Source organism: Vombatus ursinus, unplaced genomic scaffold (genome assembly GCF_900497805.2).
Source record: "Vombatus ursinus unplaced genomic scaffold, bare-nosed wombat genome assembly UNPS02014831.1, whole genome shotgun sequence".
NCBI classification, from domain to species: domain Eukaryota; kingdom Metazoa; phylum Chordata; class Mammalia; order Diprotodontia; family Vombatidae; genus Vombatus; species Vombatus ursinus.
Genome location: NW_020954609.1, coordinates 1,652,487 through 1,679,411, shown reverse-complemented (window position 1 = coordinate 1,679,411; position 26,925 = coordinate 1,652,487). Strand labels below are relative to the sequence as shown.

The following is a 26,925-nucleotide window of genomic DNA, read 5'->3' as shown; positions in this document are numbered from 1 at the left end:
TTTTATCAATAAAATGAGAACAGGAGGAAAAAATGGGAAAAGAAATGAGAGCTATGGAAGGGAAAATTGGAAAAGGAACTAAACGCTTGGCAGAAGAGGTACAAAAGCTGCCCAGGCAACAAAATTGAAAATTAGAGTGGACCAAATAGAAGCCAATGACTCTATGAGGCAACAAGAAATACTAAAACAAAGGCAAAAGCCTGAAAAAAAAGGAAGAAAATGTAAGGTATCTCATAGTAAAAACAATTGACCTCTTTCCCCTTCTTTGCACAGTTTATAAACACATAGACCTTCCAGCTCCAGACTCCAAAGCCTGGAACTAGATTGGGGAGAAAAAAAAAAGTAAGAATCAATGGACCAAAAAAACACCCTAGGCATTATGTTTCGAGAAATAAAACTGCCCAGCTCTCTTAGAACCAGAGAGCATAGCGGAAATAGAAAGAATCTACCAGTCACCTCCTGAAAGAAACCATAAAATGAAAAGTCCTAGAAACATCATAGCCAAAATGCAGGACTCCCAGGTCAAAGAGAAAGTCTAAATTCTTTAGCTTGGCATTCAAGGCCTTTAATAATCTGACTCTAACCAACTTTCTCCGTTTCATCTCACTGGACTTCTCACTCCTTGGCCCAACCAAACTGTACTCCCTGCAGTTTCTTAGATACATCCCATGTGTGATAGTGTGAGACGTTAGAAAGCATGGAGTGGACTTGGGGCTACAGTAGCAATAGTTTGTTACCTTCCTCTCTACCTCAGAGGAGAATGGTCATCCCCAAGTCATCACTCAGTGCTAACAAGGACAATCACCCCGCCTTGGTCTTCTGCCAGGCCAGGCCCTCTTTTTGTCTTCTGGATTCTTCCCCACTATCTCTCATGTGAAATTAGACCCACACCCTCATCCTGTCAAAGACTGACCCATGACTGTATCCTAGCATGCAGCCCTCAAGTCTCCACAACTTCACTCCAAACCTAGGGAAAAAGAAAGAATATTCAGCAGCTATTACGTGTCCCAGGGCTCTCCCTGAAGGAAGATGCTCAAACAGCCAGATGAGGAATAATCTGGGGCCTACCATGGAGCTCTATATGCAGAACTCAGAGTGCCTAACCAGGTTCTTTTTGAACCTGTTATTTGAAGGGCTGCCTCAGTCTGTAAGTGCTTCCACTTACTGCCTGGGGAACCTAGGGTAAGGCTATTCCCCTCTTACACCCTCAGTTTCTTCTCAACTAGGGGCTTTGATTATATGCCTTTCTGGACCCCATTTTCCCCATCTAAGAGCTGAGACCTGCATCATGACTCTGAACCAGCCCAGATAGGAGATCATAATTTATTTGAAATGCAAGAAAGCAAAAACAGTGAGGAGATAGTAGGGGGCACCATCTTCTGAGACTGAGCTACACTTCCTTGAGGTCACTCTCTTGCCTAACGACACTACAATTAGAGATTCACTCAGGATTTCTTGGACTTGGCCATAATTCTGGTTAGTGTTAAAAGCATAATCACCAGTCTTGAGAGTCAAGATCTGTCTCAGGAGTGGCTTTTGGATTAAAAGAATATTCCTGACTGACAGGGGTAAGGGTTAGGGAGGGCTTCCTGGAGGAGGAGACATCTGACCTGGGCCTTGAAGGCCATGGGGGATTTGGTGAGGCAGAAATGAAGGGGGGAACAGTTTGAGTGAGGATACATCCAATATGTCTTGGGCAAGCCTGTGCTGAAACACTAGGGGATAAGGAGGGGATCCCTGTTGAGAAAGAGGACACTGGCTTCTCTTTGTGGTCGAAGAGCTTGAAAGGAGAGTGAATTGAGTATAATTCACTAAATGAATGAATCCCCTACTTGGAAAGTACAGTGTGAAAGGAGGCAAGCCTCACCTAGCTGGGATTCAGTCCTGTTTAGGCTCTGTTGTCAGAGCAACACAGGAATGTTTGGTAACAAAGTCAATGACCTCACAAAGCTCAAGGGCAAACTGGAGCCAGAGTGGGAGAGGACCTGAGGGTAGAGGAAGACCACCATCAGACCTTGTCTTGGGAGAGCTCTTATCACTCCAAGTCACTACTGAGGTGAGTGCCATTCATCTCCAAGATAGGGGAAGGGGAAGAAGGGGAGGCCTGCTGGGAAATGGTGCCTACTCAGCACCCACCTGCCCACTCAGCTCTTTGCTACTTTGAAAGAAAAACCACTTCCCAGGCTTCGAGCTTTAGAGCTGGAAGTGCCCTCAGAGACTATTTAGTCTAGCCCCAAGGCCCCGGGGGTGGGAGGGGGCACTGACTTGCTCAAGGCCACACAGGTGCCACAGAGTGTCACAAACAGTATCAAAATTCAGGAAACCCTTTAGACTGACCTAAAAGTCAGACCTAACAAAAGAAACACAAACACACCTAGAGAAATTGAGGATATGAGAATTTCCCCCAAAAGACTGATTGGCATGATTATGTGACACAAGTCTCCAAATGGGACTTCAGCCACTAAAGCCTCTCCTTCTCCCCTGAACCTCAGTTTCTCTATCTGCAAAGTGAGTGGAGTAGATCTCTAAGGCCTCTTCCAGATCAGATGTTTTTTTTTGGGGGGGGGGTTTGGCATTTGGGGTTAAGTGACTTGCCCAGGGTCACACAGCTAGTAGGTGTCAAGCGTTTGGTCTGAGGCCGGATTTGAACTCAGGTCCTCCTGACTTCAGGGCTGGTGCTCTATCCACTGTGCCACCTAACTGCCCCTAGATGAGATGTTTTGTGCTTCCAGGGCGTTATAAATTTGTACATATAGAATTAGGGAGGAATCTTTTGCAATTATTTTCTCTTTTCAGACCAACAGAACAGCCTATGCCATACTTGAGAGGAAACTGAGCCTATGTCAAGAGGATAAACATGAGGCAGTTTCTGATCAACAACTGCCTTCTGCTATTATACCTGACCATCTTGATTTGTTGCTACCCCTACATGGAATCTGCTGTCCATTCGCCACCGCCAAGCTTTGACACAGGTTTCAAAGAGAGAGTGGCCCGAAAGCCACTCCTGAGACAGATCCTGTCTCTCAAGACTGGTGAGTATGCCTTTTATACTGACCAGAACTATGGTACAGCCCAAAAAGTCCTGAGTGAGTCTCTAATTGTAGTGTGATTAGGCAAGACAAAGACCTCAGGGCAGTGCAGCTTGCCTCAGAAGACCGAGGCCGAACTATCTCCCCACTATGTTCACTGCTTTTGCTTTCTCTCATTTCAAATCCATGATGATCTATAGGCTGGGCTGGTTCAGAGTCATGATGCATGTCTCAGCTCATAGATGGGGTCAGTGGGTGCAGAAGGGAATAATAATAATAATAATAATAATAATAATAATAATAAAAATAATAATAATAGTTACTATTTCTATGGCACCTACTATGTGCCAGGAACTGTGATGAATACTTCATAAATCTTATCTCATTTAATCCTTACAACAACACTGGGAGGTGAGTGCTGTTGTTATTATCACCATTTTATAGATGAGGAAATTGAGGCAGACAGGTTCAGTGACTTGCCCAGGGTCACACAGCTAGTAACTATCGGAGAATGGATTTGAATTCAGGTTTTCCTGACTACAGGCCTCAGAGCTCTATCGCTGGCCTGGTTAGAAAGGCTGATTTCATTTTCCCTATGCTCCTCAAACTGTGTGTTTGTACAGACTGAGACTGGGGTTATCCAGGAACTGCCTGAAGGCTTCCAGCTTTTAAGAGGACAGGCAGGATGGGAGTAAGGGACCCTAAAATGGTCACTGAGGGGTCATTGTTGACAAGTTCAGGCCTTCCCCAGCTGAATCAAACCCTGGAGAAGGGAAGACCAGGTGAACCTCTTTCCCTTGCTATGGACAAATTATAAACACATAGACCTCCCAGTTCTGGACTCCAAAGCCTGCACTATAGACACTGTAAAGATTTGGGAGTTGAGCAAGTTACATGGAGAGAAGCTTGCTGTTTTCTCAGTTCCCAACTTGGTCCAAGCATTAGGGGCCATTCAAAAGTAATGGACATGCTGATTGACAAGTCATAGCCTCACTTGTCCATGGGATAAGCCAGGCAATCTCATCTCTAATCTCATGGGATACTCACTGGGTTTTCATCAGAGGAAAAAGTGTTTACATACCCCATAAATATTGAGAAGCTTTCCCTAGAGCAGCTCTGAATCTCTCTGCTCCACCCCCCCCCCCCACACTTCCATCTGTCACCACAGATCTCCATGAACTTTAATTACCATTTTCTGGCCTCCTACTTTCCCAGTTTTACTCTTGGGAACCCAGTTTCTAGGGGCACCAGTGAGCTGACTTCCAGCATCAGAAGGGCACCAGACAAGAGATATATCTTATATCATATAGATATAAGATGGGGTTCTGCTCAATATCAGGAAAAACTTCCTGAGTGAGACATACTGTCCCTGTGGAATGGGGACCTTGCAGGCTGTCTGTGGGACAAATGAGATTGAGCATGGTTCTTTTAGCTAGAAGTCACCAGCCTCACTTTCTCCTCCAGAGCCATATGGGTCTAGTGGTAAGATATAGATCAGGAAGCAGCAGTTCTGAAGAGGCCATGGGGCAGAAGCTGAGGGGCAATCTCCAGAGCTCCCAGAGTCATAGCAACTTTACCTCCAGGGGTGCTTGGGCCTTCTGAGGGCCTCCAATCCAAGCAACTCCTACAGTGATGGGGAATCTCGAAAAAGCAGATTTTACAAATGGGGGTGGGGTGGGAAAAACAGACTCAGAGAGGTGAGCCCAGACTTATAAAGCTGGGCCTCGAACCCAGGTCTTCCTGATTCTGCAACCATAACTCCCTATACTGCTCCACTACCTCCCAGGGATAAGCACTGGCCACTTTCAAGACTTTTAAAGCCTTTTGAAAATAGTTCACAGACAGGCAGCTAGGTGGCGCAGTGGATAGAGTATCAGCCCTGAAGTCAGGAGGACCTGAGTTCAAATTCAGCCTCAGACCAAACACTTGACACTAGCTGTGTGACCCTGGGCAAGTCACTTAACCCCAAATGCCTTAAAAAAAAAAAGAAAGAAAGAAAATAGCTCACCGAATCACATCTTTTCAGAAGCTGCTGCGGCAGAGTGCATTCGATTTGAAAGGTCCAAGAACCTTGGTTTGAAGTTTCCAATGTATTATTAGAATGATTAGAATTCTTTCTAGCCAGGTCATTTCTTGCTGGGTATTCTGTAGTTGCCATATTTTTGCATCTTGCAGTGATAGAGTCAGAGATTCTCCCATTTCCTTGAATAATCTACACTGATCACTGAATGGGCTTATTGGTGTGCATCAAGGGATGAAAAAGATATTTCAATTTGACTCCCTCTTCAATTTCAATTAGATGACAACCTATTTAAAGCTAGGCAGGACCAGAAAGGGCTGAAACTGTCTCCCTGAAAGATGCCATGCTTGGTATCAGTTGTGCTCGATGTCATTATGCTCGTGGCGTATTGTAAATAGAGAGCAATTTCACATGTGGACATTCAATACACTAATGTTTTCACTATACTTGGGTCTAGTTGATCTATTTGCAGCATGTGAATAAGCCATCAATGTAGAGCTGAATGAAAGGCTTAGCAATAATCAACAAAGGCAATGTTAATGTCACAGTGCTTTTGGATGACCTGGTGGAAAATGACCAAATTGATAATACGGTGCTCTTTTTGCCCTGAGGCTCTGGAGCACAGTCCCAACTGTCTCCTTGCACGGGATTACAAGGGGCTTGGAGGGCTTGTTTCCTTTTGTTTTTAGTGACACCAGCTGTGAAGGCCTTGTACAAAGTCTGTAAATGTGTCATTGGTCTACAATTGGAGAGGTTGCTGGTGCTCTTATTTGGGGGTAATAGATATTGTGATGCCTTTTGTAAAGGGATCAGACTTGTACATGGGGTAGCGTGACTGGCCATTTAAGGGCCATGGGGATGTCCTGGAGCTCTATGGATCTTATCCAGCCCAGTTACTTTCCAGATCTTCCAAGAAGAAAGAGGAACTTTCAGGATAGAACTGTTCTCTTCACTTAAATGGTGTGTGAGCTTTCAGTTGCTCTTTTGATTCTATTTGTAGTCTTGCTGCAGTTGGATGTGTTGCAACCAGAAATTTTCCACATCCTTCTTCTTTGGGAACTCTGTGTGTGTGTGTGTGTGTGTGTGTGTGTGTGTGTCTCCTTCTATCACTGTCTCTTTATAACTCTTTCCATTTCTATATTTATCTCTCTCTGTCTCTTGGTCTCTGTTTCAATCTCTCAGTCTCTCTGTATTTCTATCTCTTTGTCTCTGTAGCTCTATCTTTGTGTCTCTGTTTCTTTCTCTCTGACTATCTCTCTGTATCTGTGTCTCTATCGATATCTCTCTGTATCTTTCTCTCTGTCTCTCTGTATTTCTGTCTCTCTAACTCTCTCAGTCTCTATTTGTCTCTATCTCTCTCAGTCTCTTTGTTTCTCTGTCTCTCTCTACCTCTCTCCCTCTTTCTTCCTATCTCTCTCCCTCTCTCTGTCTCTGTCTCTATCACTCTTTCTGTTTCTGTCTTTGTCTCCATCTCTCTGTCTCTGTTTCTCTCTCTACCTTTCTCTCCCTCATCCTATTTCTCACTCTTTCCATCTCTGTCTCTATCACTGTTTCTGTCTCTCATCTCTCTCTCTCTGTTTCCCTCTGTCTCTCTATCTCTCTTTCTAATTCTTTCAGTTTCTATATCTCTCTATCTCTTGGTCCCTGTTTCTATCTCTCAATCTCTGTTTCTCTCTTTGTCTCTGTCTCTGTATCTCTTTGTCTGTGTCTCTGTCTCACTGACTCCTTATCTCTCTGTGTCTCTATCTGTATCTCTCTCCCTCTCTCTTTTTCTGTCTGTCTCTGTGTCTCTCTATGTCTCTGTCTCTTTGTCTCTCTCTTTCTCTCTTTATATATATATATTTCCCTTCATCTCTGTATCTCTCTCTTTGTTTCTCCTTGTCTCTTGGTCTCTGTCTCTATCTTTCTGTCTTTGTGTCTCTTTCTCAGTCACTGTGTCTCTTTGTCTCAACCTATCTCTTTATTTCTGTCTCTATCTCTTTCTCTCCCTCTCTTTCTCTATCCCTCTCTCTATTTCTCTGTTTCTCTGCCTTTTTCCTTTTCTTTCCTTCTCTCTCTGTGTCTCTTTGTTTCTGTATCTCTCCATGTCTCTGTCTCTGTCTTTATGTTTCTATCTCTTTGTCTTTATCTTTCTCCATCTCTGTCTCTTTTTTCTCTATCTCTCCCTCTTTGTCACTGTCTCTCTCTTTCTGTCTCTGTCTCTCTGTCTTCCTCTCTCTATGTCTCTCCATCTCTCTCTTCCAGCTTTATCATGGTATTCTATGATACCATTCTACAATACCATAATCTTCTACTCCTTCCCTTTCTCTGTCCTATTTACCTCACTAACGAACCCCCTCATTGCCCCTAAACAATCAATGCCTTATCAATCTGGAATGAGCTCACATTCCATTGGAGGCATCACTTTCTTCTGGTTCGTGGATGAGTACCATTTCTTTTTATGAATGTGTCCAAACCTCCTCCTAGACTAGAAACTCCCTGAGGCAGGGACTTTGTTTTTTCTCACCTTGTTCTCTTGTACCACACTCAGCTGGGGTCCTGTAAGCAGCAGGGATCAAGAAGCCTAGGATCTGGCCATATCCCAGGGAACAATATTGGACTGATTGGGAAACCAGGATCTCAATAGTCAGTAAACATTCATTAAGTGCCTTCTATGCTCCAGACACTGCTGATACAAATACAAATACAGTTCTTGTCCTCAGGGAGTTTACAATCTAATGGGAAAAATCAACACACACAAAGAAGCTGATGGGGAGGGAGGAATAGATGCAAGGGGAGGAAGTACAGGGTACAGAGATTGTGTTGACCTGCATCCTTAAATGGAACCCAGGAGCCCCTGGCCCTGCTCTCCAGTCAGAGGGGCCAATCAAAGGGGGCTGAGGAGATGTGAGGACCAGGCAGATTCAACCTTGCAGCATGAAATTTCCCAATGAGGAGTTTCCTGGAGAAGGAAGGATGCTGGACGCAGAGAAGGCCAAGAGCAGGGTAGCTGGCAGGAAATGGGGGACTGATCTAGCTTTACACCTCTAACCCCACATCAGGCCTGTGTAAAACCAATGATCTGGGGCTGTTGGGTGTAGGTTCCCTTCCACTCCCAGCCCCACCCCAACTCCCATTTTTTTTTAAAAGATTTCAAGCAAACCAATTCAATTCAATTCAGTTTAGTTGGGCATCATCTCTGAAGCACCTACTATGTACCAGGCACTGTGCTAGAGACTAGGCAATACAAAACACCCACAAAAACCAAACATAAGTCAAGGAGATTTTCCCTGAGTGAGGAAAGCTTCCCCTCTCCCTTGAGCCTACCCCATAGGCAATACTCAAGTCTTGTTTCCTTCTCCTGAGGCCAGCCATCCTCTCCCTTGCCATCACTCTTCCACTGCTTTCTCATAATGAAGGGTGTCTCTGTTCCTTACAGGAAGTTGGAGAAGCTCCCAGATGTCCTCCTTCCTGACTGACCTCTGGACCAACGTCATGGACTTCTTTCCACGGTCGGCTATTTATGCTTTTCTGGTTTCCTCTGCGATTATATCCTTTCTCTTCTGCCTCACGTAAGGCCCTGGTTTCTCTATCTCCTTGACAGAGTGAGTCATTAGAAGGTAGACCGAGGGAGGTGTGGTGTGGTGTGGTGCAAGCATGAAGAAAGTGATACAAGAGCTGGGGATGGAAGGGTAGAGAGGAAGTACAGTCCATCCAAAGGGGCTCTAGCCAGAAAGGGAGAGAAGGGAAGAGGAAGGGAGAGAAGGGGAGGGAGGCTATGAAAAACAGGCAGCCTGAGCTAGCCATAAAGAGCCATTGTGTCGATGACAATACAAGGTGGCTGCCACTATTACCCAGCATACCTCTTCTTACCAGAAAGTAAGTTTTCCATTCTTGGAGTTGAAACCCATTAGCCACATGTCTCCGTGAAAGTTGTCTCTCTCAGACAGGGTCTTATGGAGAAGTTTTGAAGGCAGAGATGTTGTTATAGTCAAGTGACGATGACAAAATGATCTCAATAAGCCATACCTCACAAGATGAAATTTAACAGGAATAAATGTAAATCTGGCAGTTAGATTTTAAAAATCTGATGGGACAGTTGTAGCTGTAGAACTATTTATCTGAAAGAAAAAAAAAGATCTAGAGGTTTTCATGGGCCTTCAATAAGAGTCACCAGTGTGCTGTGTGGGCAACTAAACACGATCTCAAGCAACTGCATTCAGAGAGGCATAATAGGGTCCACAACATGGCAGGGCATAGCCCTATTGTCATCTGCTCTGGTCAAGAACATCTGGACTATTTTATTCAGTTCTGGGTGCCCCAGAAGAAGATTTATAAACCATTTATAAACTTGTGAATAAATATATTCGCTAGGAGGCAATAATCCCTTTAAGGAAATTCCTACCACCCAGGCAGGTCAGCATATGCCTTAGCACCTCCAAGTTGCTTGGGTCACTGAAAGGTGAAATGTCCTATGGCCCTATATGTAGTCCAGATGTGTCAGGAGTGGCTCTTGGACCTAGACCTTCCTGACTCCAAGGCCAGTCCTCTAGCCACTAGGCCCATCTGCCTCTTGGCATGTCAGAATGTTTGAATATTAGGTCGACAAGATGAGGATCTGGAAGTATTAATAGAAATAAGTTCTTTGGTGTATGCATTTCCTCTGGGCCTCCCTCCCTCAGGTAAGCCCCTCCTTGGCCTGGCCTGCTTCTGTCTCTGGCAGTGAGCTCTCCATCAGCAGCTGGCAACATCTCCACCCACCTGGTAAACCATCCTTGCCGTGGGCACCAGAATTGCCAGGTGCTCCTCTGCGTCATGATCAGAATATCTTTTTTTAAATTATTACTAATTTTTGGGGCAGCTAGGTGGCGCAGTGGATAGAGCACTGGCCCTGAAGTCAGGAGGACCTGAGTTCAAATCCGGCCTCAGATCAAAAAACACTTGACACTTACTAGCTGTGTGACCCTGGGCAAGTCACTTAACCCCAATTGCCTAAAAAAAAAAAATTATTACTAATTTTTGATTTATCAACAATCACTTCCATAAGCTTTTGAGTTTTAAATTTTTCTCCCTCTCCTCCCCCACCTCCCTCCCCAAGATGGTATGCAATCTGATATAGGCTATAATATACATTCTTATTAAACATTTTCACATTAGTGATGTAAGTAAGAATTAGAACCAATAGGAGGAACCACCAGAAAGAGGAAACAAAACACAACAGAAGGAAAAAAATAGCAAACAGTATGCTTTGATCTGCATTCAAACTCCATAGTTATTTCTTTGGATGTGGACAGCATTTTCCATCATGAGGCTGTCAGAGATGTCTTAGATCCTTGCATTGCTGAGAAGGGCTAAGTCTATCAATATAAGTCATCACACAACGTGACTGTTACTGTGTATGTTATTTATTTATTAAAGGCCATCTCTATTGCCCTTTCCTAGAGATAGGATGGCCACACATGTGCATTTGTGTGTGTGTTGCCCACACATTATGTGCATCCACATGGGTCTGCCTAGATGTGGCTCACAGGGAGGCATGAATAGATATCTCTACAGTCTCTTCTGCCCATCCTTCTTCAAGGAAGACTTTGATTCCTGTCAGGAGGAGAGCAGGAGATAAGGGCCAGAGGCTGGCCACTCTGATCTTAGAGAGAGGGCATATGAAGTGCAAATGATATCTATCCTCCCCCCAAGGGAAATTGTTTTTGAGATTCAAGCTGTACCCCTGATCGATATTCCTTAATGGAGGAGTGCTCCAAAGGCTCGATTCCCTTTCCACCAAATAATACCAGTTACACAAAGAACACACATAGTGAATAGCAAATTAACCCATTTGTCAAAGACAACAAATAGAAATCAGAGAAGGTGTACAGATGAGAATATGCCAGACAGTATACAGAGTGAATGAGCTCTCCCACTGGTAGCGGGCTATCTCAATTCAACCAAGAGAGAATCCCAGATCTCACCCAAGGGAAAACTCCCCAAAGCCTTTAGTGTAGGAAGCTGAGGATAGAGACTTAATGGAGGTGTCTGCTCCTCTACATGTCAGCTTCTTTCTGAAGCCTTTCTCTTCACTTAAGGAACAACCTCTGAAGAGAGTCTAGAACTGCATGTCTCCTCTTCCAAAGCTGAAAGCCAGAAGAAGGAGGATCTCTTTGCCTCTCTCAAGCTCTCACCAACTCTACCCCTCATATGGACCATTCAGTAATCATTCTTCACAGTCTTGTGGAAATGCTCTTGAGCCCCAAGTTACAAAAGGACAGCAATATTGTAACAAAAAACAACTTTGAAAAATCAGAACTCTGACAATACAATGACTCTGGAGGACAATTTAGAAAATATGGAGATTAATGGTTCATCCATAATCCTCTTTTTCTGTTCTTTATATATAGAAGTGTTTATATTTGTTGATATTTGTTAAGGTTATAATTTTGAAAAAGAAAGAAAACTTGGGGAAACAAAGAAAAAGAATCTTGGATCTGAAGTCAGGAAACCTTGGTTCAAATCCCAGTTCTGCCACTTAGTTACTTGGGTGACCTTGGTCAAGTTGCTTCATCTCTCTAGACCTCAGTTTCCTCATCTATAAAATAAAGGATGTTGGACCAGCTGACCTCCAAGGTCCCTTCCAGTTCAAGTTGATGAATCTTATGAAGTTGGCACTATTGGTATTATTATCATTCCAATTTTACAGATAAGAAAACAGACTCAGGAGAGATTAATGTGACTTCTGCATGGTCACTGGGCCCCATGAACTGGAAGGCAGCAAAGACAAAATTCAAATCCAGGTCTCTCCTGATTCCAAGCCCAGAACTCTACTATGCCACATTGTATTTTAACAGAAGGTTATTCATAGTAGGTTAATTAAACTATCCTCCACTAAGGCTTATACCAAAGCTTCAGGATGGCGTGGAATGGAGCCTGGCCTCTGAACTCTAGCAGGTCCCAGGCTGCTGGAGTCAGTCAAGCTTTGAGTGGGGCCCTTCCAGGGTTGGAGCACATGTGCCTATGCTCTCAATCTCAGCCTCCTTAAAAGCAAACTCAGAATGACATCTCAATCACCAGATTGGCCCCAAGGTAATGAATTCTTTACACTCACAGATTATCTAAGTGGCTGCCTATGATTTGGAGGGGCTGTATGTGTAATCCCTGGAGAGCAGAGGAACTGATCATTTATAAAATACATTGTTTTTATTCTGAACTGAAACATCAAAAACAAAGAAAGTTTCCATACACACAAAAACACACAGAAAGAGGATTCTCCATGAAACCATGACTTTCCATTTCATCTCACTTGCTGCTTTGGTTTTTTAAAGCATGTGATACATTCAACATGTTATTTTCCAACCTGTCTTGTTGGTCTGCACATTCTGCTGTTCTCTTCTATGCATTAAAAAAAAGTCACAGTAGACCTCTTTTTTGGGGGGGTGGGCATCATTATTGCTAACTTCCACTCTCCCTGACTCTACCAATTAAAAACTGAGAGAAAAGGAAAAAAAAAACCTTGCAACAATTAATAGAGTGAAGCAAAATAAATGCACCAGTGGCTGTGCATGCAAAGTATGTCTCTTTGAGGTCATCCTCTCTCTCTGTCAGGAGATTGCTTCCTCTTCAGTTTTCTGGAGATGTGATTGGTCACTGAATTGATCAGAGTTTCTAAGTCCTTTGAAATTGTTTTCCTTATCAATGTTGTCCTCAGTGTATAAATTACTCTCCTGGTTCTGCTCACTTCCCTCTGCCTCAGTTTTACGTTTCTCAGGATTATCTAAAAAGATCACTTTTGTCATTTCTTATGGTGTAAAAATATTTGATTACATTTATATATCACAATTTGTTCAGCCATTCTCCAATTGATGGTCAACCACCTTGTAGCTCCTTGTTATCACAAAAAGTGCTATGATCAATATTTTTTTAATTAATTTTTTTGTGATCAATATTTTTGTACATTCTGGGTTCATTTCCTCTATCTTTGACCTCTTTGGGGTATATGCTCAGTAGCACTTTTACTGGATCCAAGATTAAACACAGTTCAGTGACTTTTTGAGTTACTGCTTTCTGGACTAGCTAGACCAATTCATAACTCCATTAAGAGTACATTAATATGCCTGTTTTCTCATGGCCCTCCAATCATTGTAATTTTCCTTTTTTATCATCTTTGCCGACCTCATAGGTGTCAGTTGGAACTTCAGTGTTGTATTAATTTGCATTTCTTTTGTTATTATTTGATTGTTGATAGCTTGCCTTTCTTTTTTTCAGAATTGGCCAAAAATCCTAGTAGGGAATGCCTAATATGTATTTTTAATGTATTTGTATTTAATGTATTTGTAAATATCCTGGATGTCAATCCTTAATCTGAGCAATTTGTTGCAAAGCTTTTTTTCCAAGTTAATTATTCTTCTAATTTTAATTGCATTGATTTTCTTTGTGAAAAGTATTTTTGACTTTATGTAATCAAACTTATTCATGTCATCTTTTATGACCATTTCTATCCCTTGTTTGATCAAGAACTCTCTCCCTATCCATAAAAATGATGACAAAGCCCAGGAAGGTCTTAGATAAGAGATAAGGAAACATAGTTGGCTGGTTGTTTCCTTCATTCTCAAAGAGGACCAAAATGACATCAGTATGTTCCAAATCAGATGAATATGAGTTCAGAAGGCTGTACCACAGGTCAGGCACAAATAGTAACTATGAACATTTGGGGTGGAGATGTCTCTAAATTTGCACATCTCATGTTTCTTTTGAGCTACTGCAATTCTGCTTCACTCATAGAGAATAGCACTTTCTTTGATGAGGCATGCCCTGCTAGGTGGTCCTGTGCCAGTGTCTCCCATGTCTCACAATAGAGGCCAAAATTCTTCAGAGAGACCTTGAAGGTGTCCTTGTATCACTTATTCTGACCACCATATGAGTGCTTGCCTTGTGTGAGTTCTCTGTAAAATAGTCTTTTAGGCAAGCATATGTTTAGCATTTGAACAATGTGGCCAGCCCATTGGAATTGCACTCTCTGCAGTAGAGTTTGAATGCTTCACAGTTTAACTTAAGAAAGGACCTCAGTGTCTGGTACCTTATCCTGCCAGGTGATCTTCAGAAACTTCCTAAGACAATTCAAATGGAAGCAATTCAGTTTTCTGGCATGGCTCTGGTAGACTGTCCAGGTTTCACAAGCATATAACGATGAGGTCAGCACAATGGCTCTGTAGACTTTCAGTTTGGTAGTCAGTCTAATATCTCTTGTCTCCCACATTTTCCTTTGGAACCTCCCAAACACTGAGCTAGCTCTGGCAATGGGTGCATCAATCTCACTATCTATGTATACATATCTGGAAAGTATACTGCCAATGTAAGTAAACTTATCCACAGTATTCAAAATTTCTCCATTTGCTGTAAATAATAGTTCCATGCATGGATGATGCGGGTGCTGGCTGATGGAGAACCTGTTTTCTTGATGTTAATTGTTAGGCCAAAATTAGCATAAGTGGCAGAGAATTGATCCATATTTTGTTGCATCTCAGCTTCAGATTTGCTGAGTGCACAATCATCTGGGAACAAAAAGTTGTGCACCAACTCTCCCTCCACCTTAGTCTTGTCTCGTAGCCTTTTCAAGTTAAATAATTTACCATCAGTGTGGTAACAGACCTTGATGCTGTTTTTGTCCTTATTGACAACATTGCTGAAAACATCATGCTAAAAAGCATGGGAGCAAGCACACAGCCTTGTTTCACTCCATTGGTGACTCGGAAAGCTTGAGACCATAGTCCATTATCCAGAACCCGGGCAAGCATGCTGTCATGAAATTGATAGACAATTCTGACGGATTTCTCTGCGTAACCAAATTTTGACATAATTTTCCATAAGCCTTCACAACTGATAGTATCAAAGATCAGATCGACAAACATTATATTCAGACCTCTGTTCTGCTCCTGGCATTTCTCTTGGAGTTGTAGGGCAGCAAACGCCATATCAACCGTTCCTTAGCCTTTTCTGAAGCCACACTGGCTTTCAGATAGATGACCATCTTTTGCCAACAATGACTCAGAGAGAGACCTCCCCCTCCCACCATGATTGTCACAGGACAATCTATTTCCTTTACTTTTATAGAGATGGACAATGGAAGCATCCTTGAACTCCTGGGTGATAACCTCTTGCCCATAAAATTTCAGTTAGCTTTTGCATGAGCAGTGAACCCTTTGCCTTGTAAATCTCAGCTGAAATAGAATCAGCACTAAGCACTTTGCCTCATGAGAGGAGCCTAATATCATTCAAAACCTCTTCTACAGTTGGAAATTTGGCTAGAGAGGAATTGGCTTCAACCTGAAGTATACAGTCAATGATGATGGTCTGTTGAGAACATTATGGAAGTGTCTAGCCCATCTCTCCAGGATCATGTCCTTATCATTGATCAATGTAGCTCCATCAGCATTGAGTAGTTGAGATGCACAATAGGTCTTTGGCCCATAAATAACTTTCATGGCATCATAAAAGCACTTTGGATTGTTACTATCAGTGTAAAACTGAATTTCACCAGCCTTCTTCCTGAGTCAATAATCCTGCATCTCTCTAAGCTTCTATTGCACTTTACTTTTGATGGAGTTAAATGCTGCCTTCTTAGAGACAGATGAACTATCTTGTTGGTTCTTGTTTTTTGTTTAACAGTTTCTGAATTTCCCCATTATTTTTGTCAAATCAGTCTTGATGTTTGTGAGTTTTCTGACCCAGATGAACAAATACAGTGCTGTACACCAAATCTCTGAAAGCTGCCCATTCCTTTTCTGCTCCACTGTTGCCAACCATGTGTTGGCTCAGCTTTCCCTCCAAGTTGGCAATGAACTGTTCCCACTTGGAGCAGCACTCTAATCTGTTGACATTAAGTCGTCTGGTCTTAAGTCTTGCCTTGAGGCCTCTGCTTTTGTCAAATGCAAATATTTAGCTTGGAGAGGATAAGTCTATGATCACTCCAGTGCTCTGCACCACACATCATCTTCATTACTCTCACATCCTGTCTCTTCTCCTAACAATGACATAGTCTATCAAATGCCAATGTTTGCTGCAAGGGTGCATCCAAGAAGTTTTATTGTGTTTAGGTAAGCGGAAAACAGTGTTGCAGATGAGGTCACAAGACACACAAATCTTCGGTAATAAGTGACTGTTGTTTTTGTTGTTTCCAACTCCATTCCTCCCTCGGACTCCTTGCCATGTCTAACAGCCTGTGTCTACTCTTTCATTAAAGTCACTCAGAATTATAAGATTTTCCTCTTTCAGCCCATTGATTATGAGGGTCTTCACAAAATTTTTCTTTCACCTCTTCACCATCTGTCATGGTGGGAGCATAGGCACTGATGATGGTGGTGTGTTGCTTTACCGCAAGTGGCAATTGTATTGTTATGAATCTGTCATTCACTCCTTTTGGATGGCATACAAGCTTGTTGACTAGATTAGTTTTTATTACAAAACCTACAGCCAGTCTCTAGGTGCTCACCTTCACTGCGACCACTTCAGAAAAACATGCATCCATATTTGACTTCAGTAAGCTGGCCTTCATTTGCCAGCCTTGTTTTACTGAGGGCTGATATTTGGATGTGATGCTTGCTGAGTTCTCTTGCAACAAGAGCTGTTTGTCTTTCAGGTCTACTGGATTTTATGTTGTCCATAATTACACACACATTCCATGTACTGATGGTGAGTGGAATCATCTTTGCAAAAGTTTTTGTACATTATTTTGTGTTTTGAACACAAGGTGAGATCCCCATTTGCCTGTAAGTAGGCCAAGGTTGGGTGAAGCAGACAATTTTTAGAGCATCTTTTCTAGTCTCTTCCTCACACCAGGGGGTGAGCAGTGAGATCTTCAAAAAAAAAAAAAAAAAAGGCTACTCAGACACCCAGGGGGCTGCCTAATCCCACTGCTGCTTCAGTCTGGTAAGAAGATGACCCTATGGCCTGGGTCACCTATGTGCAGGGTTGTGACTACAGCTCCCAGTGTATCTGCACCTGCTGCTTTGTCACTTACCTGTTGTCACAGAACTCTGAGATAGATAAAAATAGTAAAATAGCACTGGTGATATCTTTTGAGTAGTGCATAAATTGGATTTAAGTGAGGCAGAGTTGCATAGAGTCATTGGCCTCACTCTCTCTTCCAGAGTCATCAGAGTCCAGTGGCAAGACTTTTGTCAAGACAACTGGTGATGGCTCAGGGTGCAGTGGATGACTTTGGTGTCTTCAATATCTAACCAAGCTCTAAGCACTCCACAGTGCCTGCTTCACCTGCCTTCATGGCCATTGGAACAAATTGTTCTCATCTACCCATTCCACCTGGGCAAGTCTTTATATGTTTGGGGTAGATACCCCCTTAACTCCCTGAGCCCCCTTGGTTACCCTCAACCTGGTTTAGCCTGTCTGCCAAAGAGGTTTATTGGGGTGTGGCTGCCGTGCATGCTACAGCTTCTTAGAGCCACAGGTGAGAGTTAGGTGCAACAGGTAGACACCAAAGGTGGAAAGCAACCCTGAAAAGGGCTCTGCAGTCATCACACCAGAAGTACTAGTCTTTGCTGAACTCACCCTACACTCTAAATGGTGGGGAAATTCAGAAGCTGCTAACCAAAAAACAAGAACCAACAAGATAGTTCATCAGTCTCTTAGAAGACAGCATTTAACTCCATCAAAAGTAAAGTGCAAGAGAAGCTTAAAGAGATGCAGGATTAAAAAAAAAGAATAACATACCCAATAAAACTTGAATATAAAAACTGAGTATTCCCCTGAGGGGGGTGGGGGATGCAGAGGGTAATGGATCTTTAATGATATAGAGGACTTCCAAGCATCCCTGATGAAAAGACCAGAACAGTAGAGAAAATTTGAAGTTCAAACACAGGAATTAAGAGAAACATAAAAAGGTAAACATAAATGAACAATAATAAGGGACTAAACAATGATAAACTGCTTATATTTAAATATGGGGAGATGATCCACATGTCCCTCTGAACCTGTTACCGTCAGGGACCATAGAGGAAGTATAATTAGACAAGACCTGGGAGGTTCTGTTATGTCTTGATGATCTTAAGAGGAAGGGCAATACCCTGGAAATTACAGGGTGGGGGAAAGAGAAAGGAAAGTTAGAAGAAATTATCTTACATAATGAAAGTGCACAAGGAGACATCTACACAAGCAAGGAGGAAGGGGAGGGGGCAGTAGTTGACACTTCAACCTCGTCATCTGGACTGGTCAAAGGAAGAAAGAATACACATACATGCACACACATACATGAGTTGAGTACAGAAGTACATTTCATTCAACAGAGAAATAGGAGAGAAAGGGGAGGAATTAGTCCTGAGCAAAAAAAAAAAAAAAATTTAACTAAGGATGTTCCAAAAATAATATAGCAGCTCTTTTTTGAGGTTGTGAAGAATTGGAAAATTGGGGCAATGCTCATCAATGGGGAATGACTGAACATGTTATGGTGTATGAATGTAATAGAATACTATTGTGTTGTGAAGAAATGATGAAGGGGATGGTTTCAGAAAAAACTAGGAAGAATTACATGAGCGAACCAGAACCAGGAGAACAAGACAAACAACTTTGAAAGAGTTAGAAACTCTGATCATTATAATGACCCACCATGATTCAATAGGATTAATGATGAAACGTATTACCCACCTCCTATTAGAGAAGTGAGGGACTTAGAATACCGAATGAAACAAATTTTTTTTGGACACACGCAATGTGAAGATTTGTTTTGCTTGACTATACATGTTTGTAATTGGTTTGTTGTTGTTGTTGTTTTTAACGGGGAGAGGGTTGGAATGGGAGAGTGAGAAGGAGGGTTTTTGCTGATTAAAAAATAAAAAATATAGTATTAATGACTTTATAACACAATTATTTCCCATCCCCACTCTCTAACTGAACCTTCTCTTGTGACAAAGAAAACCAACTAAGCAAAAATATCCATTACAGATATTTTTGTCTGGTTATGTAGACAATAATTCAGTCCTAGTAATTTCCTACCTCTCTGATGTGAAGGAGCAGGTATGTTTCCTTATGAGATATCTACATTTTCGTCTATTTTTTCAGTCTTTTGAATTTGTTTTTATGAACTTCTGTGTCATCCATTCAAATTTTGAAGAAATTTATTGTTTCATCAAGATTTTATACCTCTTGTGCCAAGCTGTTAATTTGTTTTCCAATTCTTTCTCCCATAGCTGTCAGTGTGTGTGTGTGTGTGTGTGTGTAGATATAGATATAGATGTAGATACAAATATAGATACATATACCTCTTTTTAATTCTTGCTTCATCTCTTCTAGGAATTCTAGTTGAATTTGTGCCCAAGCTGTGGGGGTTTTTCCCCCCTCGGGCTTTGTTTGTAGATGTTTTGGAGTCATTCTCTTTTTCTGGGTTTGTATCTTGAGTGTCCCTGTCAACTTACTAGCTTTTTATAGTGGGATTCTTTTTTGTTGTTGTTGTTTGTTCATTTGCCCATTCTTCCAACTTATTTCGTGACTTTGGACTTGATGTTAGTGATGGGATATCGTTCAGTTTCAGAACCCAAGACCTTTGCACCTTTTCACCAAAGGAATTTGGCTCCCATTTGTTTACAGACCCCAGAAAACCCTTAAACTTTTAGATTCCTTAGCGACTCCCCTTATCTCCCTTTGAAAGCCCTAGCCCCACCTTTTGATCTTATGCAGATGCCTTTCAAACTTTTTCCTTCCAGTCCCTCTCATTATCTATTCCCATTGTCTATTCAATCTCTCAGACCTTCCAATGGGAATTCTCATCTGGACCCTTTTCCCAGCCCCCTCCTCTGGCCACTCAAAGTTACTTTAGTGTATATAAGATCCACCCTGGACCCCATTCAAATGCTGAGATTTTCTCATGCCCAAAAGGCTGAGACTGTCTCATGCCTTCTCTACTGGCATTACTAATCTTCAGGTTCCTTAAGAGTCTGGCCTATATGTTTTATCTCTAATAAACTTTTTATCTGGCTGGAAGAAGATTTGAGTTGAATTCATTCTGGCAGGGCCCAGCTTCGCAATCTTGGGGTCCGAGCACCCCAAAACCTCTACACCTCTTCATTAGGGCTAAGTTCTGTGCACTTCTGAAGGGAAGATCTGGGCTGGCCCTGTTGCCACTTTCTTGGTGTACTGAGTGTTGTGGTATTCCAGAATCTTAGGACCAGCTCAGACGGGGGAGCTCCAAGCTTTCAGTGCTTCCGTAGTGGTCTGATGAAGGACTACCAGGGGCAACTGCCCCGCTGGTCTAACTTCTGCAAGTTTCTGACCTGGTCTGAGTGACTACTGCTGCTGGCCTCAGCCCCTAGCAGCCAGCTTACTGGTTCAAAGGGGCAAGATTGTAGGTTTCCTTTTGGGCTGGGGTTCCTGTCCTGGTTATTCCTCTGCTGGCCCGGCTAGATGCTGAAACTGATATCAGGCTCTGTTGCTGAGGTCTGAGCCACACACCTGCTGCTGGCTTCTGAACTTCCTTCTTTCTCAGTATACTGCCCAGGGCCACCCTACCTGGGAATGACACAGTTTCCCGAAAAGAGTTGTTATAAATATTTTTGTACATATGAATCACGTTCCTCTTTTTTCAGCTTTCACCCCTGTTTTCTCATGTACATTTAGACAGAAATCTCTTAATAGTTTCTATAATTGTGTTGGTGGTGCTGTTGTTGTCCTTGGCTGCTGTATTTTTTACCTTTCTTGTATTTCTGTTGTCCAGGATGTTTGAGAAACAAATAACCTCTTCAGGTCTTCCTAGAAATGTTTTAAATACATTATTGAATATCCATCTTTCCCCTCTTTTGATAATTACAGAGTAGGTCACCCCAGGCTGTATCCTGAATGCCCCTGCTCTTCAGAAAGCATTCCATTCCCTCCAACGTTTTCTGGTGGGTGGAGATTAGTCTTTTGTTATTAGAATTTCCTTTCCTTTATATCTGATGGTCTTTTTCCTAGTTGCTCAAAGTATTTGTTGTTTCTCAATGGAACTGCTAAATTTAACCACCCAGTGTCTTGGAGTTTGCAAGTTAGAGTTTTTTTGTTTTTTTCCTAGAGGCTATTTATGTATTCTTTTGCCAGCTACTCTTTTCTGTGTTCTGGAGTTCTGGGCAGTATTCTTGTATTATTTCTTGCATTATGATATTCAGGGTTTTTTTGATTTATGTTCTTCTTAGAAGACCTAGAATTTTTTGAGATCAGTATTTTTGTTTGTATGAAGATCATGCTTTCTTTGAACATTATTGCTTTTTACATTTTCTTCTTCCAAATGATCTTTCGCTTTCATGTATTTGCATTCTAATTACTTATCCTCTCTCTTGTTTCTTTGATCTGGCTTGGCACTGTGGATTCCAGTTTTTCTATTCTGCCAATTATGTCTGCTGTGCAGGCCATCAATTCTGCTCTCACAATTCTTATTTCTTTTTTAAAACCATTCAGGAACATCTGGCTGTGGTCTCATGTGCACTTCAGAATCCTCCAGGTCCTCTGCTCTGTTTAGCCAATGTTGATTTCTTTTCCTTTATCTTCAGAGATGCCAGAACTCTACTAGACCAGATTGCCTTCTGCTGTTAATGTTTTCCCTTTTGATTTATCTGCTTATGCTCAGGGTCTTTGAGTTTTATTTCTCCTGAGATGTTTGGTAATTTCAGTCTTTTCCCCCTTTTTTCCCCTATTGCCCATGTAACTCCTGTCCCAAAGTCCATTGGTATGGGACTCTTTCTTTATTGATGTAGATGAATGCCCTGCCCTGTGTGAGGGGCAGGATGGCAGAGTTGGTGAGAGGCCAGGGAGTTCCAGCCTTCACCATTTCCTTTCAGGATTCTCCAAGGAACAGTCCCCTCAGAATGACTCTTCAAAGCCAGTCCCTTTTGGGACTTTTGGAGCACCAGCTTTCTTCAGGACTCTTCAAGCTTCAAGTCATTTCAAGCGTTTCTGGCTTCAAGCTTGGAGAGAAAAGATGGATGAGGCCAACTTCCCTTCAGGTTGCTAAAGGGAGAATAAGACTCTGGGAAGACTTGACAGGAGCCAGCAGCCTCCATCATGTCCCTAGAGACTGCAGGGAGTTTCCCCTTGGCTGAGACCCAGGACCCTCTCTGTCTCAACTGGGCTGAGTTACTCTCCCAATAGGAGAGTTCATTCACTTTGTATTGTCCATTATATGTCCTCCTACGTATACCTTTTCTGATTTCTGTTTTTTTTTATGATTTGGATAAAGGGGTTTCCTTGTTATTCACTATGTGTGCTCATTGTGGAACTGGTATTCAGTGGGAAAGGAATCAAGCTTTGGATATAGAACTTGGGGTCCCCTTCTTCCCCAGAAATGTCAAAGGGATCATAAGTTAGATGGAACTCAATCATATCCCCTAGTAGAACAATATATAAAGGGAGCAGATAGATATGCTTCTAGTCTGGTACCCCCTCTCTCTGAGGAGAGAAGAGTGGTGGCCTCCAGTTCCAACCTTCTGCTTCCCCTCCTGGCAGGAATGAAAGTCTCTCTTGGAGAAGGGTGGAGGAAGAAGAGGTAGGAGATGTCTATTTTGCCTCCCTATGAGCCACACATAACAGCCCTCACCACAGGTGGGTCTCTGTACACATGTCTTTCTTCCTACACTAACTTTCTGACTCCCTCTGCTTTGATGGAGGTGAAGCAAAAGACATACAGTGCCCTAAAGGTTAAGAGAATATTAATGTTGCTTTTCCAGGACTTTGTGAAACCCCAGTTTATTCTGTAACTTGAAAGGCGCCCTAAATTCCTTTCCCCCTTGTCTTGAACTGGTACCAAAAGAATTGCTTTTGTATCCCTTAGCCTATGTTCCCCCTGTCCTTTAATTTTTAACCTGTGCCCTCATGCCCTATAAACCATAGAGAATTCCCTTCGTCTCCCTCATTCTATGCCATAAAATCCTTTCTTGACCTGTCTCTAATCTTTAACCCCCATAAAACTTCTAAAACTATCTTGTAAGCAACCATCTTCTTCATCCTGTCCTTATAAAACTGTCCCTGTCCCTCTGTAAGTTGCTAGTCCTCTTTCCAGAGCTAGCCCTCTGCTTTTGCACCAATAAAGCTCCCAATGGTTACAGAGAAGGTCTAAGTGAATTCTTTCACACCTGAACCAGCTCTCCCAACTCTAAGCCTCAACACAGGTTTCTCTGGAGGCCGGATGTCAAAATATCTCCGCCTTTTCCCATGCTGCTCATTCAGCACTTCCATGCTGGTGAACCCTTCATGGTTCACCAGCCTTGGTTTCTGCCCCAAGTGATTTCTAGGACAGAGCTGGCCCCAGCTGGATGCTGGGCTCTTTCCCTCAAGCTTAGTAGAGTTCTGCACATTCCTCACACATTCCACCCTCAACCCCATATGCTGTTGGTTCATTCTTCAGTTCTCTGGTGCAGCAACACAGAACATTGTCCCTTGGTTATTGAACAAATTTCTACCATTTGGAGTTTGAATCTTCAAGGCACAATTTTTATTTTGAAGAAGTTTGAGAGGTCTTAAGGATCAGAGAAATGCCTAGTTCTCCATCTTGTTGGTCATGTGATGCAGAAAGTGTCCTCTGATACAGCGATCCAAGACAATTCCAAAAGATGTGACGGAAAATGCTAACCACATCTAGAGAAAGAACTATAGAGTCTGAATGCAGATTGAAGCATACTATTTCTACTTTTTTTTGGTTTTTTGTTTTTTTCTTTCTCATGGCTTTTCCCTTTTGTTCTGATTCTTCTTTCTTTTTATTTTATTATTTTTAGGCAATTGGGGTTGAGTGACCTGCCCAGGGTCACATAGCTAGTGTGTCAAGTGTTTGGTATGAGGTCGAATTTGAACTCAGGTCCTCCTGACTTAAGGGCTGGTGCTCTATCCACTGCGCCACCTAGCTGCCCCCTGATTCTTCTTTCACAACATGATTAATGTAGAAATATGTTTAACATGATTGTACATGTATATCCTATATCAGATTACTTGCTGTCTTGGGGAGGGGAGGGGGGGAGGGGAGGGAGGGAGGGAGAAAAATTTGGAACTCAAAATTTTACAGAAATGAATGTTGAAAACTATCTTTACATGTAATTGGAAAAAAAATAAAATACTATTTAGAAAAAAAATGAATTGAAGGCAATAAAAAAAAAAAAAGAAAGTGTCCTCTGCTCTTAAAGAATCTTCAAATCTGTGATTGTCAGGCCATTTTTTCCATGCAGCTGGCTGGGAGCAGAGTGAGAGCTTGTGGTGGGGGAAGTGGCTTGCAGATGAGGCAGAAAGGCAGAGTCATTTGCTTATACAGGTAGTGAATGAAAGAGCTGGAGCCCAAAGGGCTGGTCATTTTACCTTCCTGCCTTGGGGGCTACCATTTACTTTTGGAGGCCAGAATCCACTTAGAACTAACCATCCACTGAAGAAATTGTTAGGAAAAGTTATCGGTTTACTTCAGGCCCTTCTAGTATGAGATGGCCAGTTGGGAGGAAAGTTTATTATTATTCCTGATTTTGCCTTCTGGAGCCAAGCAGGACAAGGCTAAGCCTTCTTCCACATGACAGTCTTTCTAATCTTTGAGTATAGCTCTCCTTGTGTTGAATTTCTTCCTGCTGATCTCCTTTGTGTTTCAATTCGAGCATGCACCTGTAGGAAAAGGGATGCTAGATTGGGGGGGGGGGGGAGGAGAATAGTCCTATTCCTCACCTGTTTCTAGCCCGCAGTCTTTTTCTTTTGCTCAGCTTCCTTTTGTCTCTCTTTGAACAACCTCTCATATCTCACCATGTCTCATATCTCATTCCCCAGGATTCTTGTGGAAGATAGAAGCTCCTGAGAATATCCCAGAAAATTTCTCAAAGTTCACTGCAGAGTCCAAATTTGTCTTCCTGGGTCCTCAAACAAAGAAAACAGTTGTAAGGCTATAATGTCTTTCAATTCTCTGCATTAAATTCAATATTTGAAAATAAATTTGTTGGGCTTCCGTTTCTCCTGAGTAGAGTTTTGAGTGTGTAAACCATGGCTAGAGTTTCGTACAGATCAGGTGTGATCCTAGGGGACTGATTCCAAAGAGTCAGTTTCTCTCTTAGGCTCTTCACCCCCCCACTTAGTGTTTTCTAGGAAAATCTCTAAAATGAAGTGTGGGTATGGCTGGCGGTCTGGGTTTCCTCAACACCTGTATGGACAACCTAGGTACTAGATGTGAGACAGCCTGGATTTTCTCAACCACAGTAAAACTCAAAGCACTCAGAGGAGCCCATGGACGTATGGGAGCACTGACCATTAGGCTCCCACTGGAAGGTAAAGCCACTTTGGGGGCCATTGACTAAACACTCCTCATTTTTCTCAGACCTGTGCTATCTGAGCATCTCATGACAATAACAAAGAGGGTTGGCAAGCTCCAGATTTCTTGTCCCCTCATTCCCTGGCTTTAGTACTCCAGCTTGCAGGGACCCTCTGGGAAAAGGCTCTTCTTCTCCAGAAAGCCTTCTTCCTCTGGGAAGCCCAGCGAACTCTTGATCACATGGGAACTCTTGAACTTCCATGGAAAATCCATTCTGAGGAATGCCAGTCTCTGGCCTGGGCCCAAAAAAAAAGGAATCTGAAGGAAGTCAGGAGGTGAGGGGGAGAGGGAGGGAGTACCGCAATTACCTTCTCAGGCTTGTCTAGGCAAGCACAGATTGACTTGATCATTGTTTCTCTGACAATATGCCATTCTCTGCTCCTGGGGGAGGAAGGAGAAGGGAGAAACCTCCTTCCACCCCATGCAGGACAGTGGTCAGAGAGAAAAAAAACTCAGGGGAAAAGGTGAAAAACACTTCAAAGCTTTCTCTCATAAACCAAGGGGAAGGGGGGCTCTTCCGACCAGAGTCCCCGACTGTCAGTTGTCTGGTGACCCCAAGCCCTGGAGACCAACCAGGAGATATCCCTAAATGCTCTCAGCAGGGGGCTAGGGCCCAAATATACTTCCATGGAAGGTGCCCCTTCTGATAAAGACATCTATCTGATCATCTTGTTATGTTAATGGGGGGGAGTGTAGAGTGAGACTTATCAAACTGCTCACCTTGCAGGCAAATAAGAATGTATAGATGACCTGGGTTCGAATCCTGACTCTGCCACTTTCTAGCTATGTGACCATGGGCAAAATCATTAACCTTCATGGGCCTCAGTTTCCTACTCTGTCCAATGAAGGGGCTGACTTGGATGGTTTTTAAGGTTCCTCCCAATTCTAGATGTAGGATCCTATGAGCTAAAACTCTAGGCATGGAAAAATGAAATGCCCATCTCTTTTTGTTGTGGTGATGAAGAGGTGTAGAGGTTTTGGGGTGCTCAAACGGACCCCCTCAAGATCGCAGCACCAGATCTGCCTGAATGAATTCAACCCAAATCTTCTTCCAGCCAGAGAAAAAGTTTATTAAAGATAAATCACATATAGGCCAGGTGACGCCCGTGAGGACCAGCGGGCATGAGAGTCTCAGCCTCTGGGCATGAGATGTTCTCAGTATCTGAATGGGGACTAAGGTGGTCAGGTGACTCCCCTAAAGACAAGCGGGCATGAGAAATTCTCAGCCTTTTGGGCATGAGAAAAGCTTAGCCTCTGAATGGGGGAGGTCAGGTGACCCTGAAAGGACGGTGGGCATGAGAGTCTCAGCCTCTAGGTGTGAGAACAGCTCAGCATCTGAATGGGGGCTAAGGTGGATATTAAGCCAGGTGACACTTGTAAGGAGGAGCGGGCATGAGACAGTCTCAGCCTTTTGGGCATGAGAAAAACTCAGCATCTAAATGGGGGCAAAGGTGGATATTAAATACAGTAAAAAACTGTGGGAGGGATCTAGGAGTGGCCAAGTAGTTTGGGGTGATGGGAGGAAGGGCCTAAGGAGATATGGATGGGAGTGGCTAGTAAGCTGGGGTGAATAGAACTCCTGGGACCTGGACCTCATGGTGTCTAGCTAG

At 42.8% G+C, this 26,925-nt stretch overlaps 1 protein-coding gene across 3 annotated transcripts; it reads left to right on the top strand.

Moving 5' to 3' along the window:
- The first annotated feature begins 1,721 nt into the window (after window positions 1–1,721).
- On the top strand, window positions 1,722–24,942 carry SMIM9 (small integral membrane protein 9). Of its 3 annotated transcripts, XR_003567041.1 has the most exons (5): window positions 1,722–2,056; window positions 2,797–3,032; window positions 8,468–8,600; window positions 22,495–22,590; window positions 24,781–24,942. XR_003567041.1 is itself a non-coding variant. In XM_027838965.1 (4 exons), exons 2-4 carry the CDS (start codon window positions 2,858–2,860, stop codon window positions 24,806–24,808), a joined length of 276 nt encoding a protein of 91 aa, XP_027694766.1. In that variant the 5' UTR covers window positions 1,726–2,056; window positions 2,797–2,857; the 3' UTR covers window positions 24,809–24,942. The 3 variants fall into 3 exon arrangements, 2 of the variants coding, with proteins under 2 accessions (XP_027694766.1, XP_027694765.1); XM_027838965.1 differs by lacking the exon at window positions 22,495–22,590 and having other exon boundaries at window positions 1,726–2,056; window positions 8,468–8,540; XM_027838964.1 differs by lacking the exon at window positions 22,495–22,590 and having other exon boundaries at window positions 1,726–2,056.
- Window positions 24,943–26,925: the final 1,983 nt, after the last annotated feature.